This window comes from Indicator indicator, chromosome 2 (genome assembly GCF_027791375.1).
Source record: "Indicator indicator isolate 239-I01 chromosome 2, UM_Iind_1.1, whole genome shotgun sequence".
Lineage (NCBI taxonomy): Eukaryota > Metazoa > Chordata > Aves > Piciformes > Indicatoridae > Indicator > Indicator indicator.
In genome coordinates, this window is record NC_072011.1 from 27192794 (window position 1) to 27212168 (window position 19375).

The 19375-nt window shown below is 39.8% G+C and overlaps 1 protein-coding gene across 2 annotated transcripts in view; it reads right to left on the minus strand.

Moving 5' to 3' along the window:
- The window catches only part of RPS6KA2 (ribosomal protein S6 kinase A2), a 291646-nt gene that overhangs the window by 15583 nt on the left and 256688 nt on the right, over window positions 1-19375 (minus strand). For both annotated transcript variants that reach the window (XM_054399265.1, XM_054399264.1), the window contains 3 exons: window positions 14549-14651; window positions 10616-10746; window positions 8739-8864 (listed from right to left, as the gene is read on the minus strand). In XM_054399265.1, the coding sequence (XP_054255240.1) occupies window positions 8739-8864; window positions 10616-10746; window positions 14549-14651 (360 nt within the window). The remainder of the gene's footprint in view (window positions 1-8738; window positions 8865-10615; window positions 10747-14548; window positions 14652-19375) is intronic.

Here is a 19375-nt window from a genome sequence, read left to right on the forward strand (position 1 = left end):
CAACCACAAAAACGGAAATGTGTTACAGGCACACCCTGCAGCAAGGGCATGGATAATACCTAGATTGTGGGGCTTTGAATGAGGAGCTTTAGTGAGTCATGCTGCCAGGGCATAAGGTGTGCTCTTTTTGCCTCCAATTCCAAATGGAACCAGCATCTGCCTTTTCCTCAGCTGCCCTGCACGACCTTTCCTAGCAGCTGAAAAAGTGTGAACTGAGGCAGCTCAGCCACTGGTACCATCCTAATCTGCTGCTCTGGCTACAGCAAAAGAAATTTCAGCAGAAGGTTAGGGCATTGCAATACCTTAAACTGGCTCTGCTGAGGTAGCCAGTGTGTTTAGCCAGTGGGACTGCCTAAAGATTCTTTTGCTCAGCACCAGAGAACTCATGAGGGCTTTGTGGAGAAAGCATGGAGTTGAAAGAGAGGTTTGTGTACTTCTATAAAGCTGTTTTCTCTATTACATCCTTTGAAATTTTTTCTAAAGCTTGCTTAGAGTGTAAGCATGAGCTAATCACATTTAAGAAGAACCATGTAACATGATACGATGTGATGCTTCCTGTAGAAATCCTTTCCTTTTTGGGGAGAGGACGGAATGGGCAAAGGGAGCATTAATTTTATGTCCCTTTGCATATTATGCCTACACCATATCTATAATATATTTTAAAGTTCAGGGCACCACTTGTGGAATTAAGTATAGGTGGGATTCACAACCCTTCTGAAGAAAGGAGGTGCAACAATACATGTAGAGGTTTTAACCCGACAGTTTCATTTACAATATTAGTGTGTCACAGAGATGGCATTCTACAGTTCTGTGCTGCTGGAAAATGTACAGGTTTCCATTCCAGTAATACTTCCTTCTAAAAATAAGCCCTATTCATGCCAAGCATCTGTTTTAATTTTTTTTTTTATGTCATATTACTCAAGCGGTCTGAAAATCACTGCTGAGAGGCTAACGTTATTTAAAAGGACCATGATATGATTTTACATTTACGATGTTTCCAAGGAGAACTCTTCCAAGCTTAATAGCTTCTGAGGGACTATTTGCTGTGCTATTAATTTTTATTAGCTCTAGAGATTCATTCCCACCATCCATGCTTAAATCTTCCAGAAAAATAGTGAAATGAATATTAAAAGAAACAGACCTAACTACCGATGCTTTTCTGAAGTAAGCACTGGCCATCAGATCAAGCTGTGTGGGTGAGACATTAAACTTGCTGCACAATGAACATGCCCACTCTCTGCCAGTGTTTGCCAACTTAGCCCTTCTAAGCTGCCAATGGCAACTGCAGTACTTATTAATTAGCATTTATACAGTAGCACACATTTTCTAAACAAGGCAGAAATATTAACCAATTTGTTCCACTAGCACCTGTGAAGCAGAAAAGCTCACTTTAGAGGAAAGTCTGCAGTTTTGGAGGCAGAATAGCTTGGTGGGGAAGGCTCTGCATTGTGTTGTATTCTGTTCAGCCCTAGCACACATCCTTGGATTAGACCGATGAGTTTGCAGTCTGTAACATGACCCCAGTGCTACTTGCATCGTTTTTTACCAAAAGCTTCAGGGATGGAAACCAGAATATCATATTCAGACCCTTATAAAAGGGGAAATTATTACATCAAGTTGGAAGAAAAATACGAGAAACATGGTTTAAACAGCCCTGCAAGAGAAATAGAGCCACAAAGGACCACATTATGTCCAAAATATGTTGGTATTTGGCAAGCGAGCTACAGAAGAGAGACATGATATTACTAAGCTGCAGAAAAACTGCTGCTTGTTCCTAAGTCTCAGAAAAGATCTAGTCAGCAGTAAGAAATACTATCATCTCACGTTCTTCAGAGGCTCAGCCACGCCAAGGAGAGAGACACTGTTAGCTTCAAGGCCAAATGGGAAGGATGCTGAAGGAATCCTTATGCCAGAGAGGATGTACAACCATTGCAATGACTCTTGCTGCTACAAACAAACTTGCTGCTTGTAGAAGTGCTCAGGGCATTCCTGGCTCACTGCCCTTCTATCCTGCAAGTCCTTCAGGCACAGACCAGCACAGCACTCTGTACTGGCCTGTCCTTCCTGAAGCTGTAGCTTCAGGGTTTTGCCTCTAATGAGCAATGCCTCGGGGACCTAACTGATTTCCATGAAGGAGTATCTGGCAGAAATCTGACTAAGCCCCAATCCTGAAAAATGAGGAAAGCATGTAAAATACGCTAAGCTGCTTCCTGCTGTGGTGAGTGAAATTGTGCATAGCAGTCCTGGTCCAGCGTGGAAGTCAGGCCCTTTGATAAAGTTGTTTGAAATGGAAAAAAATACAAGAAAGCTTTCAAAAATACTCTCACAGATAAGATATAGCATCCTTGCAGACAACTTCTTCACCATTCCTTTGCTACATCATCCATATTACTTTAAGTAGCTTTTTGTTTCCACCCTATCAAGAGGACACTTGTCCATGCTGTTTGTAATCACTATTACCACATCCACCATGGATCCCAGTTGTAGTCCAGGGCTTTTCATGCTCTGAAAACGCTCTGAAAACCAGCCCTTCCTGTGCAGATCCAAAGAAGCACTGAGATTTGTGCCTAAATCTTCTCTGAAGCCTTTGTCACCTTGTAGTCTACTGAATCTGGTGCCACACTATCAGCTTAAGTAAACATCAGCATCTCATCCATCGCCTTTCAGTCCATCCTCTCTCTTGCAGAGTCATGTTACTACTCTGCTCCAGCAGCAGGTAACTTCTGCTACACTTTCAAGCTAAATTTAATGGGGATGCATTTACCAATGGCTCTGATCTGTAGATTTATGCATGTACCCTGGGGCCTGACCCTTGTACCATGTTCTGGTGTAGACAGAAGAAGCAACTGGATGAGCAGAGCATGAGTATGTTCTGGTGTTGACAAACTGGCAGACTCAGGACCAAGAAATCTGAGGTCATCCAGCAAACTTTCCACTGACTTGCCTATTAAAATACTGATATATTTATCGATGTTCCATCAGACACTGGGTACCTCCTAAACAGACAAAACCAGACACAAATTCTCTCCTGAAAATTTCAGAGTCTGTTTCACTTTAGGGGAAGTGGTTAAAGAAAAACAAATCTAAGCAAATATCTCTAGATCTACAGACATCTTGATTGTCAAGGATATTCCATGACCTTTGGACTGTTTTTTCATACTTTTTCCTCCTTTTATTGTTTCACTAAATAAAGCTACATAAGTTTAGGATTTCTATTTTCTTTAAAAGAATTGCAAAAGAGTGCACCATGCTACAGCCAATCTTAGAAGACTACTTTTTTTGTTACTCACTCTTTGTGCATTCAGTACTAAACTCCTGACAGAACCACGGTATAGGTTATGGAGAAAATGTTAAAAAACTAAATACCACTGTGGAACCTTCTGTCTTCAAAATAGCAAGGTATTTTATCTCCTTACGCAAAACCTCCTAAAAACAACTAAACCAAGACTTGGAATGTCCATGAAGGGGAATATGAAGTTCAAAGAAACAATGAAACAACTCTGGAATTTATACAGCTTTTGCTGAGTATGTCACTCACTGTTACTAGCAAATAAATAGAGGTATACAGCAAGCCTGATGTCACAGGCCTGCTAAAAACAGCTCTTAGGATTTGCTGACATCTATTTATTGATATTCTGTTGATATCACATCTACACAGGTATTGCATTTTTATAGCTAATTAAGATCTACCTTCTCCCCAATCTGCATATACCAAAACACGCTGAGATAGATATACTTTCAGTGCTTCATAATTACCCAGATTATATATATATTAGCTGTAGGATTTACTAGAACTAGTTTGTGTTAGACACAAACTAACCTGTATCTCCCAGAGGCAGACACAGACTGCAAAAATTGGCTCTGCTCACAGCTGTGGAACATTTGAAGCCAAATACTTGGTTAGTACATTACAGAGATAGGAAAAAGTTATGAAATTCACATGTGTTTTGAGATCAAAATTCCACTGTAATATTGGCATCTGCAAAATTGGACTATCTCTACTGTATGATTTTCTTCTGCAAGGGTGGGAGAAATGTATACTCTGTCCTTTTACTCCGTTGTTCACCCTGTTCTAACAACATGGAAGGACTGACAATCTGCAAGACTTAACCAGTTAGATATTCTTTCACCTGAAGAAGAAAAGAGTTGGCATCTGGCACCCATGCCACCCATCTCTGAAATATTTGGGGGCAGTCACCATACTGGGGCTAGAAAAGACCACAGCAACAGCAGTTTCTAGTTGGCTGTTATCCATCATTAATCTTTCCTGGCTGTAAAGAGTCAAAACTAAATAGGGAAATCTTTAGAAAAAGGGGAATGCAATCTGGTCCTTTGCAAATTTTCTTAATCTGGCAACCTTAAGAAGTACATCTGAAAATCCATCTTGAAAGCTTCTCAACAAATAGGAATCCATGCTAGAAATCAAGGCAATGGCTTTAAATAAAGAAAAACTTCAGGAATACACTAATTGCACCAAATCTTGGGCAGATTTTGAAAAATCTGATTCAGTAAGAACTCTGAACTGTAGCATTGCCTTTGTCTTCCAAATGAGAGCTCCTGTTTAAGCTTCCATTGCAGATTTTCTTCCATCCACAGGAATCCTTCCCACCTACCCTAGCATCATTCTTTTACTTAATTGACTTATTTTCTCTAGGCACTGTTATGACTGAAATAGTTTGATCAGATTTTTCTTTGCTTCTGACCTCGCTGTTACATTTATACATGTGTGAAGTTTGTAACTGTGATCAACAATGCCAGTTCTCTTACGCTATTAAAAATCACTATGCCTGCTCTAGTTAGGATGATCAATATGCTTGCAAAAAATTAGAAACACATTAGAGGTCTATCACAGAACAAATTCTTATTTCCCCCCATATATTTCCACCAGAATCTCATAAAATATTCAGAAGAATGAACTACATACTTATGTTTCATAAGTTTACACTTTTTTTTTTTTTTTCCACTTGGGAATGAGATGGAAAGAAAAACTAAGAGTAAAGTTTGAAAAGTACCTCAAAGTGTGTCCATGCAGTAGAATATAATACAAAGACTTGCTAAACCAACATCTACCTGCACTGACCCAGGTAGGTGGCTTTTAGTTCCAGGGTAGATTTGGTTTGCAGGGAATGTCTCTCTACGTGGCTTTCTGTTGCACAGTATTGAAATGTTCTCAGAAGTGGAGATCTAAGTCTGAATTCTTAAATATTGCATTTAGAAGCCTGAGGGCACATCCAAAGTAGATGTAGAGTTCATTATTAGCATTTTATTTTTACAGATAACACAGGAAAAGAGGGAATAGGTTGAAGAAAATTCTGTTTTGCAGGTTCAGTGATTAGATTTACAAAGGTACTTAGATGCTTACAGGTGCAGAGAGGTGTCTAGGGCAACTTCCAAAAGCACCTCAGTGAGTGGATGTGCCTGGTCTCACTGAACTCTGAAACGAGTGAATTTCCAGATCTGTTCAGGCTCCTTTACAACACCAGCAAAGAACTTTTTTGCACTGCTAGGCATCTAATCATCTCTGTAAGATGGACCCCAATTAGTTGCAGATGGCCAGCAAAAGAAAAAGGGATGAAATGTTTTCTATTTTAATAAATGTATTCTGGGCTAGAAAAGGTTTTATTTTACTGAGTGGATTTTCCAGCTGTAGCTCTAACTCAAGTTACTCTGGCTGAGTACTCTGCTGTCTCACTATGGTACTACCCAACAAAAGTAGATAAGGCCTGGTGAGGGGCTCTGCTGCCTATCATACAAACTCATCATCACAGATATTTTTTCATGTGAATATCATGTATTAGGGAGCACTGAGAAATTACAGAAAATCAGAACAGTCTAGTTACAGTGATTTTTATAGAGAGTTAAAGGATGCATGTCAGAAGAGACTACTATATAATTACAATAACATCAGTTACAACTCCTGTGCTAATTACTCAAAGTGGGTGGCACTGTGTAATTTCATGAAAGTTTTGATAACAAACTATTTAACCTTAATATGAAATAAAAATAAAATGAAAAGGAAAGTAAAATGAATATATTAGTAGGAACAGGAATCTTAAGAGACAGCACTCAATGTGCTGGAAGGACAGTACAAACAGAAACCCACCAACCATCTCCAGCCCCACATGTCTGTGCTACACATCTGACTGACGCTGTGTCAGAAACTCAGCTGCTCTGTGTGTTGCCTAACCTGGCATGACAAGAAAAGAGTTGTAAGAACTGGAGAAAGAAAGAAATAAAAAGAGAAAAGATTAATAAAAATAGAAAAGAGCATAAACCTAGCAATCAAAGTGTTAAACTCTTACGGAATTTTGAGTGCCTCCACAATGCTGAGCTCGGTCTGGATTCTTTGAGGTACTCCAAACCCTCAGCTGCTGAGTAGGTTCTGGACCCTCTTGGACTCAGGCACTCAGACATCTTTGAGGACTGGGGTCTTTATATTTTGTTTCATGCTGTTTGCATCACACTGCTAAAACTGTCAGTAATAGTTGATATAAATAAAATATTGAAACATACATTTAACATACATTTCTGTTCATCAGAGATGTAATTTAATTACACAGAACCCTACCTACTGTAACATAATTGCCATCTGTTGACAAAACACCTAGACACTGAAAAATATTTTTTTTCATTCATTAGAAATGAAAATCCTACCATGTTCATATGTAAGCCCAGAGACCTGCTGGTAGGTCCATGCTCCTAATTATGATGTAGCCTAGAAAAAATCATCTGTTATCTGAACAGTGACATCAACAGATTGTCAGTTATTTGTGATTACCTAATTTTTGTGGCAACTACAGGGACACACCATTTATACTTCATTATCATCAGTCTTGTAATGGAAATGAAGACTGAATAAAAGGTTTAACATTTTTCTATTGACTACCTGCAGCTTATTTACCTCATGGACTCACTTCTTGAAGGTGTTGTGATCTCTTTTAACAGCAAATCACAGCTGAGTTTACATTTATTTTCTAAAATTTTAAAATAAGAAAAGTTGAGTGGCAGTTGGCTAGAATCCCTCATTTTCTGCAAGTCTGGCAAATAAATTTCTCTATGTACTGATTTTGAGGGGCTACTTTGGCTACTCATTTAAGCAATCTGTTCCCATGAGACCATAACAGAATGATCTGACTTAACTGTTTGTGTCTTTTCAAATTCATTATTGTAATTCCTTATTTAATTTCATCTTGTCTCTTTGTAGTACAAGAACAAAAACATGACCATTAGCCAGCAACATGCTCTTATGGCCAAGAAGGCCAGTGCCATTCTGAGGTATATTAGAAGGGGTGTGATTAGTAGGTAGAGAGAGGTTTTCCTCCCCTGGTGAGGCTGCATCTGGAATATTGTGTCCAGTTCTGGGCCCCTCAGTTCAAGGACAGGGAACCGCTTGAAAGAGTCCAGTGCAGAGCCACAAAAATGATTAAGGGAGTGGAGAGACTGAGGGAGAGGTGTCTCTTTATCTTGGAGAAGAGGAGATTCAGGGGTGACCTCATTAATGTTTATAAATACATAAAGTGTGAGTGTCAAGAGGATGGAGCCAGGCTCTTCCCGGTGATGCCCAATGACAGGACAAGGGGCAGTGGGTGGAAGTTGAAGCATAGGAAGTTCTACGTAAACATGAGGAAATTTTTTTACACTGTGAGGGTGATGGAACACTGGAACAGGCTGCCCAGGGAGGTTGTGGAGTCTTCCTCTCTGGAGATTTCAAGATCTGCCTGAATGCGTTCCAGTGTAATCTGGTATAGGTGATCCTTCTCTGGCAGAGGGGTTGGACTAGATGATCTTTCAAGGTTCCTTCCAGACCTAACATTCTGTGATTCTGTGAAATGCTTTTCTGACATGAGTGTTTTAATTGCTGCACCTTTTTCTTAAAGAAAATTGAATATTTGAATTCTTCCTGGGAGCCGTAACCTCACAATCACCTGCCACACATATTGGTCTGCTCTGCCCTCTGTAATAGCTGCATACTGTTTATTCAATAGCATTTAGTAGACAACATGACAGTCCTCTGATCATGATCTTCCAAAGCAGTTGTACTGAAGGTCTTCCCCACTAGAAAAGGTTCCCTCCTACCTACATGCTAGCAGCTTCCTGGCCTCTGCAGCTCCAATGATTCTGTCTTAGGTCATATTGCTTGATCAAATCTGAAGTTTACTGATTTGTCTTTTATGAGCAACTAAATTCTGCTGCATTAATATTTTAAATCTCTGATGAAGATTGCCTTTTGCCTCTTTGTGTAGCATGTTGGTGTTGAATGTCAAGGAGACAAATGGAAATCTGGTTTTGAAGGTGATCATGGTTTTCACTGACAAATCTATCTAATTACAATAAAAAATGTCAGAAGGAAATAACCTGAGAAGGAAGAATAAAATTCTGTTTCAACTCTGTAATAATTTTTTTATGCTATTTGATGATTTATGATGATTCAATGTAGAATATGTTAGAAATCTTGCTAGTTTGCAAGGACTGTGAATGAAATTATTAGCAGTATTTCTATGCAAGACTGTAAAGGGTTTTTTCCATCCAGGAATTTTACTTCATGAGATTAAGGTGTGAGAAACCATATAAGGCTTGTCATGAAACCTGTCACCTTCCAAAAGGAAAAAAAAAACCAATACTGAGCAACACCCATCAACAGGAAACAAGCCAACGAAAGATCCACTGTCCACACTGATGCCCAGGCTGGCAGAGCAGTTTCAATCACATTTCTGGCATCTACCAGAAGGCTTTCTTACCTTCACTGCAAACTCTGTTTCTGTAGCTTTATGAATGCATCTTTTGCACACTGAATAGGAGCCAATTCCTATGTCCTCCTTGATCTCGTATCCATCTGTAAAGTGAATGTTGTTCCCGTGTAACTGCTACAGAGAAAGACAGAAGAAACAAAGTTACTAGGACATGAGCGTGTAAAAGTACTAGCTTTGTCTTAAACAAAGTGCATGACCTCACCTCCTTCCGTGAGCTTTCTTGTTCTTTGCAGTTTTTCTAAGATGAGTTAAAAAAAATCGGAAGGTCTTTAATTAAAAAAGTTTGTCCCCCCCCCCCCGCCTTACTTTTTCTAGTCTGCAAGATGGAGTTGTTCACATGGAAGTAATGGCAAGAAAGCAGTGATTTTCTAAACTGTTTAGGGATAGATGACAATCAGTTCTTATTAGAAACTCCAGGAAACTTTGTGTCCAAATCCTCTAACAAACCTGTATATCTTGACAATATAAACTCATTTCTAATTACTGAGGGGCCAGGTAACTTAAAATCTACCAATAGCTTCACAGTCTTCAAAAACAGATACCTCACATATGGTTTGTGCGCCCAGATCACTGGAGTCCTTGTCCAGGATGCATTTAATTATGATTTCTGTGTTAGAGAGAAGCTACTATTTCAAGTCAACTTAATTTAAGAAAATACTTTGTTAGTGAAAATAGTAGGAAAATACCTTAAAATTTCTAATTGTATTTATTTAAAGGTATAAAATGATCTGTGGTACATGGCATCACTGGTTCATATGGCCCATGAAGAATGACTGGGCAGGTGGATTGATTAGATGGTGAAACCCAGTCTGAAGGCTTGCTGCAAATTCCTTCCCAGGATTCAAGAAATGACCAGAAGCTCTAAAAATCCTCTATGATCCTCTGTCTAAAGAATGTAACCTCATTAGCAAAGTCCACACAGAACCTTGAAAGTTGTAAGACATGCATGTTTTAACATTTGATATATTTTTACAAAGCAAACCACAGGAACGTATCTGGGATGTAATTGCTTTGGTAACATTGCACTTACTGTCTGCAAAAGAGAATCTTTAAGAATATGATATATTCCACTGTAAATTATTATAAAAGGGATCAAAACTATGAAAAACTATGAAAGCTACAGCCAGGGGTTCTTCCCTTGAAGCATGTACACCTCTGGCTGGAGAGGAAGGAGAGGAACGTTTTTGCTTGTAGAAAACTTTATTGCATCTTTGAGCAGTCCATTTCTTTCTCCTGATTCACTGTTCCTCTGATGCACTGAGCCATTTGTAGCAATTTATTTCTGGTTTAAATGACAACAACCGGAGAGCATGTTGTAGGGGAATGGCAGCAAAGAACCACGTGCCTGGCAAGAGTCCTTCCCCTGTCAAGCCACTCTGATCTGGCTTCTGTGAGTACACCCAGGCCCTTGTGCATTAGGAACAGGAACACAGTGGCCTCTTACTCCCAGCATCTTTGGCTTTATGCCTGTGGGAACCTACAGCAGTAGCTCATTGAGCTTCTTTGCCAACACAGGCTAGATCATATAATTGAAGACAAAACTGTTGAGATTGACATGCATTCACTGAAGAAACACTTTGTTATCCAGCCTGTATGCACGACTGGAATAGTGTTTCAGATATTCAGAAGTACTTCTCATTTCCATCGTGATAAGGTGTGATTCCTACTTCCTTTGTCAAGGCTGCAGAGAATGTGAATTTAAAGGTGAAAGCCTTTGGGCATTCCCATCTCCAACATCTAGCATGTAAACACCTACCTGCACTGGGTGGCTGTGAAACACCAGTGGGAATGCCAAAGCAGTTTAAATACACCATGCACACATGCATCTGCCCATCATATGTGAAATGTAACATCAATATCAGTACCTGCACAATTGGATGAATGGTGGGTTTGTGCATATCTTGCTGTGCAGGCTCCTGCACCAAGTTAGAGGCAATGAAGCTGAACCCTCTGAAAAGATGATGAGCATTGGCACTTGGAGGAACACCTGGGGAATCTGTCAGCGAATAAAGAAAATGACCTTATGAGCTGCAAAAAAGTCCAGAAACGAATAGTGCAGTACCTTCAACAAAGTCACCCCTGCCACACAACAGGAAATCCTATTAAACTCACAGACACATGTGAGTATAATTCACATCTGGAGCACTTTTTCCATTCTTTTGCTCTGTATCTGAACAGTGCAGGGTAATTGTTTGCAAGGAGGATCCCTCTTGGACCTAGATTTTTTTTCACAGTGCATGTTCATTTATACGCAAAGCAGTGGCCTGTGCCAGGAGTTCACACAGAGAGAGAAAGTGCAGGATGGTGAGATGAGGAGAAAGACAGATGGCTCAAGGCAGGGAACTTCTTTGGCTTAGCAGAGGTTATCTAGGGAGAGGGGAAAAAGATGCTGTACCTGTCCTTCACAGCACAGCCTGACTACAGAAATTACAAAGGCCAAAAAGCATTCTGGCTAATGTGATGTTGTATGGGTTGGGAGAATGTGGAGAAGGCAGGACCTGAAGCAAAAGCAAAAGCACAGTGCTCCAGTAGTGATGGCTTATGGCCTGATAAGGATTTTCTGGAGCAGCCTTAGAATCTGGGACCTACTCCAGAGAAGATGCTGGTTGACTTGTTGTCAGATGAACAAAATTACTACAATTATTTTAACTAATTGTCATGAAGACTTTCTCCCCATTCTTCCCCCTGACCTGCTCAATCCAGGGGATGAATGGCTGGAGATTAAAAAGCCCTTAATTATTCTACCTTTGGAATGAAACAACTAGAGAGCAGTTCCTTGTACCAGCACCACTGCTCAGGGAGAGAAACAGCATGACAAAGCAAGGAGAGTTGTGCTTCACCTAAAATTTTGAAAACCTTTAAAGAGATCTTTCTCCCCAGTATATATTTTGTCCCAGGTATTTTCATAAGCAAGAAAGAGTCATCTTGGTAGCTGAGTAGCTGGATGGGTATTATAAAACCTAAAATTTGCTCACCTTTTGTTTGTTCTTATTTTGGGAGTGTTTTTTTTTTCTCACTTCCCTGTCACATCTCCTCCAGTGTAAAATGATTTACCACAGTGAGATTACAAAGCTATACTTCCTTTAGAAAGATAACTCCTTGTAGGAAGTGTCTAAACCACCCAGTCTCACTAGAGAGAACACATCCCCTGGACCTTGTATTTGACTCACCTGCCTACACCATGAACATCACCCATTAGCATATAGGGCAATGATATGGAAGACTGAATATTGCTCACAGTCCTGGAAAAATGTGAGAATGTGTTTCCTTGTGTAGATATTCCCTGTATAAATCTCCTAGTTAAGTGAACAGAGAATCTGAAGGCAGAAGATGGTAAAAACAAATAAACAAAACCAGGACTGCAGTTAATTCTGTATCTCATTAAAAAGCCTCCTCAGTTCTGACAGCAGTCAGAAATAAGCACAAGAAGTCAGACCTCACTGCAAATTACCTGGAGAAGCTTGTCTTTTGGCAAGTGACGTGGCCTTTTTATCTCAGTTTATTGATGGGCACTCTTCTCGCAAATACATGGATGAATCAAACCAGACCTCTTGCATCCCTGGTACTTCTTACAGTGGCTTATACATAACAGTGATTTTCCAAGAGGGATTAATTAAGAGGAAAAAAAGGTTGTTTAAAAAAAAAAAAGAGTGACAATATCTGAAATCTGAATGCTCTTGACCTTAAGCAAAGCTGTGATTTGGCTCTAAAATGTAAATGCTAGGTCACCTCTATTTAAAAATAACTGTTCCTTCATAACTTGCTGCCAATCTCTTCTTTATCAAACACTGTAGAATTACTGATTATTTGCTCTTCAACATTAAATATTCATCACCACCAACTGATATGCCCACCATATGAATTAAATGTTAAAATGAAAAAAGCACAGAATTATGTTTAATCATGTTAATTAACTGATAGCTATGAAGCCTAAATATTTTTTCTAGTCTTGATAAATCCAGAAGAATTTTGTCTGTCTGAATTAGACCCACTTGCAAACACTGATCTTATATAATGGTTATCTTTCTCACTGTGAAAGTCCATAATACCTTATCCCACTACAGCATCAAACTTTACAGGATTTTTGGAGGCTTTATAAATCTTAAGTAATTTACTTAAGTATGGTTCCCTAGGGCTAGCACACATTATTATCTTATTTGTAGAGGAGGAAAGTTAGATACTTCAGATGCAATTTTATGTATTTTTTTCTCAGCAGTAAAGCCAGCCTAAGATATCTCTGACGATTACAGTGTGCTGCCCCAACAGTACAAACATTTGTGAACTGAAATCCTCCTGAGCCACCATCTCAGCCAAACCTTCCAGTGTCTTGCACAAGATAGCAAAGTTAATTAGGCAGCAGTAGTAACAAGTAGAGTACAAAATATAACCCTGAGCATCAGCACATGCATGAAGTACGAGAGTTTCCACAACAATGAAACTAATGAAGTGTGAACTTACAAAGCAAACAAAACTCTCAATGCTTCTCTGAGGCCTTCCAGGGCAGCACCAGCATGCCCTTCTCCCAAGATGAGACTAACTGGCAGTATTTCAGAGAAATGAGTTCTTCTGAAACCTGACTTAAAGCTAAAATCAAAGATGTGAAATTTCTGGTATCCAAAGAGAATTTGTTTCCATGCAGTGGGAAAGGAATATCAGAACACGACTAACATATACTGGAGACTGGTAGATGTTCTAGTTCTATCCAAATAATCGGAGTGTAATATTTGTGAAAGCTGGTGCATCCTTGGGGAAAAAAAAAGAAAAAAAAGAAGCTAGTAAGCAAGACCAGTACTGCTGCTATTTGATACCCCACAAAAGGAGATTTGAGCCAGGCTTTGAATACAGGTTTAAGAAGACTGCTGAAGGTCGTGATAAAACTGAACAAAAATTACAGGAAATCTCAGCTCTGATTCATTTGCTGTAATGCAGGCATTTTCATCATGAAATCTCAGATCTTTTACTCTCACTGTAACAGTTTTGGAGCAGTTTGAGGGTTGAAGCTTGAGACCTTATACTTGGTTATTACAATATGTGGTATTTACAATGCTTACCATCTTCAAAGTCTTTTAAAACAACAGCATTTTAGAAGGTATAAATAGATACTTCTTTATACAGAAATATCACAGGCTTAAATGTAATGCCACTTATACATGTTTAGCAAGAGGCAACATTATAACTGGGATTGCCACTCAGATTACTGGTATTATTGCTTTCAACTAAAAGAGTGGAAAGAAAGTGTTTTGCACCTTCACATATATACAGTATATGAGATGGGACATTCTCACAGCAAATATTTTCTAAATATTATGGACCAAATTTGCTGTTGGCATAACTCCACTGGTCTGAGAACTTTATGACTCTTCATTTATTTTAACCACGTATTAGCTTCCTACAGTCTATAATCTATGGGATTTCATAATTAGAGAAAATATCTATGGAATATATACTTATGTACTAACTTGCAGATATGCAAAGGTCTTTGTAGCTAAGGTAATTTAAAACAGATAAATTCAGCTAATATAAGCAGTGATGGGAGTAGTAAAATAGCAAACCAATAGTTATTTTTCCTATTAAAAACACAGAATCTGTCTCTCCTGAAAACGAATGTCGAGCTGGTGAAATGCTTATGAGCTGCTTTACTTGGAAATGCTAAACAGTTTTCACTTCCTGCTGGATATTGAAAAACCCAGTAATGTCACAGGAGATCAGATTTTTTAGGCTCTGTTGAAATGGGGAAGGGGAAGAACAATTAATTTACTCACTGAAAAGATGCATTGACCATGTGCCACCTTACTAACCTGTGGGAGTCCGAGATGTGAACTCTGGATCAAAATGAAAGGTGTCTTCTGGCCGCCCCACTGCAGGCTTGAAAGGTGGCTTGATTTCTTTCCTGTAGAGTTTCTACAAGAGGAACAGATCACAATCAGCAACAATCTGCAATCTGCAGGTATGCATTCTTGCTTTGTTTGGAGTGTTCTCTCTCAGCTCTGTGCCACTCTTGCAGGACTGACCAAAAACAAACAAAAAAAAAGGATGATGTATCCACAGCTCTGAGTCCTGCTTGACTGGTTGGCTTAAAACCTGTGCCCTGGATGGTCCCTGCACTTTTTAGTTACTGGAATCTATAATGTAAATGCAGATGTTTCTGGTAAAAAAAAATAGCCTATAGACTGTCACAATATTCCAGCTGGGGTATTTGGAAATTCACTGTTCTTAAAGGTAGAACTGGAACACGCAATGGGAACAGCAGGGTGCATGGGTGGGTTCAGCAGCACAATGGCAATCAGCACAAAGAATCACTAGGGAGCAGTGGCTGGTTTAGCATTTATTATTTATCATTAACTAGCAAAATGTTTGACACCTTGCCACCCTAAGCTAAGCAATGGGCCTGGTGCTCACAACCAAAATAAGAGACTTGTTTTTTTGGCATATCTAGTAAAAGGGAAGGGGCACATAGCTGAGGATAAGATGAATTCCCTATCAAAAAATGCTAGGAAGAAAGCACTGTGTATGGGTGGGGCCCAAACATGGCTTAAGCAGATGAGCAAAACCAAGGGAAAACATAAGGAACAGAGGAAAGTATGTAACAGGTAAGCACGGCTAGGTGTGCGAGTTTGCACTGGTGAATGAGTGGGCACATAAGGGATCAATTAAGTAAGTCACCAGTAAAATATGCTGATACACTGCCTTATTACCAGAGATTTTGTGGCCTCTTTATTCATGCTTTTTGTATTTAAGAAATTGCTTCACTCTGCTCCCTTGCAAGCATTCATACACATACACACACACTCTGGGAGATGAAACAGCTCTGCAGCATGTCTGGATCTGATCCAAAGTCTACAGGCATTAATGGAAAAAGTCCTATTGATTTCAGCAGTCTTTGCATCATCTCTGCTTGACATGGCCAAAACTGAACATCATGCTGATGGAGGTACGAGGAACAGAGCTCCAGTTTGATTCCCTACCCCATGCTACACTCCCTAGACTGCATTCCCTTTCTAGCAATGTTTTTGTTCTCAGGATTCAAATGACTGAATTAATTGCCACAGAAAACACCCAATAATTAACACGTCTCAGTACAAATACAGCACTTCATCCAACTTTTCAAGTTATGGTAAGAGCTGGAGAGTTCAATTCTATGACTGCCTGCAATATGCGTTTTCAGGTTAGCTCTTAAAACAACTTCATAATGAGCTGATTTTTCAAAATATTTAATGGAGATTAATGCATGCTTGTCTTGCTCTTTGTATGCAGGAATATTCTTTTTTAATTCTGGGTTTTGTGGTGAAAGCACGTGGTTAAACATAAGATACATCAACATAATTTGAGCTTGATTTTGCATAGATAAATAAAGGTTCTTGAGGCAGGCCATTCTGTAGCATTAATCAGCATTAGCATAAAGCATATGCTGGTGGTTGAATTATGATTCCTTGGAAAAGTGGAATGGTGAGGCTGGAAAGAATTAATGGCCATTTAACCATAGAAAGTTCCTGTTTGCGTAGAACTACTCCATATATTCTGAGAGAAAAAGAGATGAATAATTGCTGTCAGCCACAATGGAAAGCCAGTCTTCCAAATAATTAAAAGGCAATTGCAATATTAAGCAGGAAATGTCACTCACCAGCTGAAAAGTATCAACCTAGTAATTAACATATATCTTTTTCTGTCTGCACAGAACTTTAACAGAGAACTGAGCACATACTGAATATTTTTCTGTTGCTAGGATTTCACCTTGAGAAAGCTATTTGCTTCCAGCTTCACTTATTTAATTCACAGCTAGAGGCCTTCTACTGCAGAAAGCAATAGGGTCACATGCACATACCTCCTTCTTGAATTAAATGCACCTCGCATCCTGTGAGGTCCAAAAATGGGATAATGTTTTAAGAGTCATACATCGTTTGGGAATCGCACTCTCTTCTGATTATTGTAACTATATTCTCTCTGGCCTCTTAGTTCCTCCCCTCATCTGTAGTTTCTTAAGTGCTGTCAGAGCTACGTTTGTGTTTTGAATCCCAAAATCACATCCTCCACTCCTCGGGAGGGATTTAATATTCATTGTGAGTCACATGCCACTTGAAGATATGTAATCATAAATTTGCTTCTAAGAGGAGACAGAAAGAAAGAAGGCACCTCCTCAGAGCACAGCCAGGATGATTCCCTTTTCCATTTCCTTTTCTACTTGTGATAAAAATAATTTCTGTTGTTTCTCGTCAGACAACTGGGAACAACAAAAGGTAAACTGCCTAAAACATTTTTTCTCCAAGGTCTTGAATCAGATAACTAAACAAAATCTTTGAGGAGCAAGAAGAAGCAAAGAAGTGTCATCTGTGAGCTTTCCCATCCCACTCTAGCTTTAGTTCTCTGAGCAAACCACTGCAACCAAAGCCAATTCCCTGAAGCACGCTAAACCACAGGGCAGCCCAACAGTTAAAGACGATGGCTTGCTGCAGGCAGAATGCTTCTTCCTTTAAAAATCCACATCCTATGGACTTCAAAACATAAAGTGACCTCGGCTGATCTAAGAAAACAGTAAAAATCACAGTCATTGTTTCCTATACACTCCTGGAGCATCTACTTTTAGGTGGAATGTATTAATGTATTATCTCTTAGCCTGGTCTCAAAATTATTTGGGGATGTCAAATCACCTTCAACTCTTCCAGCATAAAACCAGCCAGAGTGGCAAATGCCATAGCAACTTAAGTGTCAGATCTTGTCTTTGACACTTTCTATTAGGTTGTAATTTCTGGTAAAGTTTAAACTACATCCCAAATCATAGTAATCCTGGCTCTGTATGCAGAAGTGACTGGGAGTTTATCACCTGTTTTAACAGGAACAGGGTCCCATTTGTCTCCATTTAAAGACCATTTTTCATAACCAAATTATTATTCTGGGGCATCATATTAAGCACTAAATAGAGAGTTTGGATATGTTAGTGCTAACTGAAGCATTTAAATTTCAGGTTGGGTGCTTAAGATCATTATGTGGGAGTTATTTTGCACAGGTATAAGAAGATGAATATATGCATACTTTTTCTTTTCACATTACTTCCATACCCATAAAGGAGAACTCTTAGCCCTTAATATTTTATTGATAAGTAATTTCTCTCTGTTTTCCAGTAAAGAATAAGCCTCCACATCCCACCTCCATTTTTTAAAACTCTCCACAACATTGACTTATCACAGAAAAATGTGACTGACAGGTGTAGGGAATCAGTGTGCATCATACGTGGCTGTTGTACCCGGAGGCTATGAGAAGGAAGTGCATCATCCACAGAATGAGAGCTATGAACTCCAAGGTATGAAAGCACTGATTGAGATGTTCACATCTGGATACATATCCAAGCTTCTATCACATTCTTCTGAGACTTTGATAATCAGTATCTTCATATTAAAAAGTACCTATAAAATTAACTAGAACACATTTCCTTAGCAGTTTGAGAAACTAAGAACTTCTATCAAACTTCCTTTCTGATTTGGGATAAACCCCCTTTTTAAGAAAATAACTAATTTTCCCTCAGGTGCTGATGGCCTTTTCTCTCCTGTTCAATATCTTTATTGATGATCTGGATGAGGGAATTGAGTCCACCATCAGTAAGTTTGCAGATGACACCAAGTTAGGAGCAGGTGTCGATCTGTTGGAGGGTAGGAGGGCCCTGCAGAGGGAGCTTGACAGGCTGGGCAGAGGCCAGTGGGATGAGATTTAACAAGGCTAAGTGCAGGGTTCTACACTTTGGCCACAACAACCCCAACCAGCGCTACAGGCTGGGGACAGAGTGGCTGGAGAGCAGCCAGACAGAGAGGGACCTGGGAGTGATGGTTGATAGTAGGCTGAACATGAGCCAGCAGTGAGCCCAGGTGGCCAGGAGAGCCAAGGGCATCCTGGCCTGTATCAGGAGTAGCGTAGCCAGCAGGACAAGGGAGGTTATTCTTCCCCTGTACTCAGCACTGGTTAGGCCACACCTTGAGTACTGTGTCCAGTTGTGGGCTCCTCAGTTCAAGAGAGATGTTGAGGTACTGGAACGTGTCCAGAGAAGGGTGACGAAGCTGGTGAGCACAAACTCTATGAAGAGAGCCTGAGGGACCTGGGGTTGTTTAGCCTGGAGAAAAGGAGGCTCAGGGGTGACCTCATTGCTCTCTACAACTACCTGAAGGGAGGTTGTAGCCAGGTGGGGGTTGGTCTCTTCTCCCAGGCAACCAATAGCAGAACAAGAGGACACAGTCTCAAGTTGTGCTGGGGGAGGTATAGAGAGAGTGCCCATTGGAATGGGCTGCCCAGGGAAGTGGTGGAGTCGCTGTCCCTGGAGATGCTCAAGGGAAGATTGGATGAGGCACTTAGTGCCATGGTCTAGTTGATTGGATAGGGCTGAATAATAGGTTGGACTGGATGATCTTGGAAGTCTCTTCCAACCTGGTTGATTCTATGATTCTATGATTCTTTATATATGTTGCCAGATCTCTGATATGAGCTTCATCTGAACACCTCCTTATCTGCGACTCAAGTAGCACACCGGTAAGACTAGTAACAGAATGTTGTGATATGTGTCTGTCTCTTCTTGATTGATAAGCAGTTAATTTTTCCATATTAAAAAAAAAAATCCACTCCTAAAAAACCCAGAGATACATGTA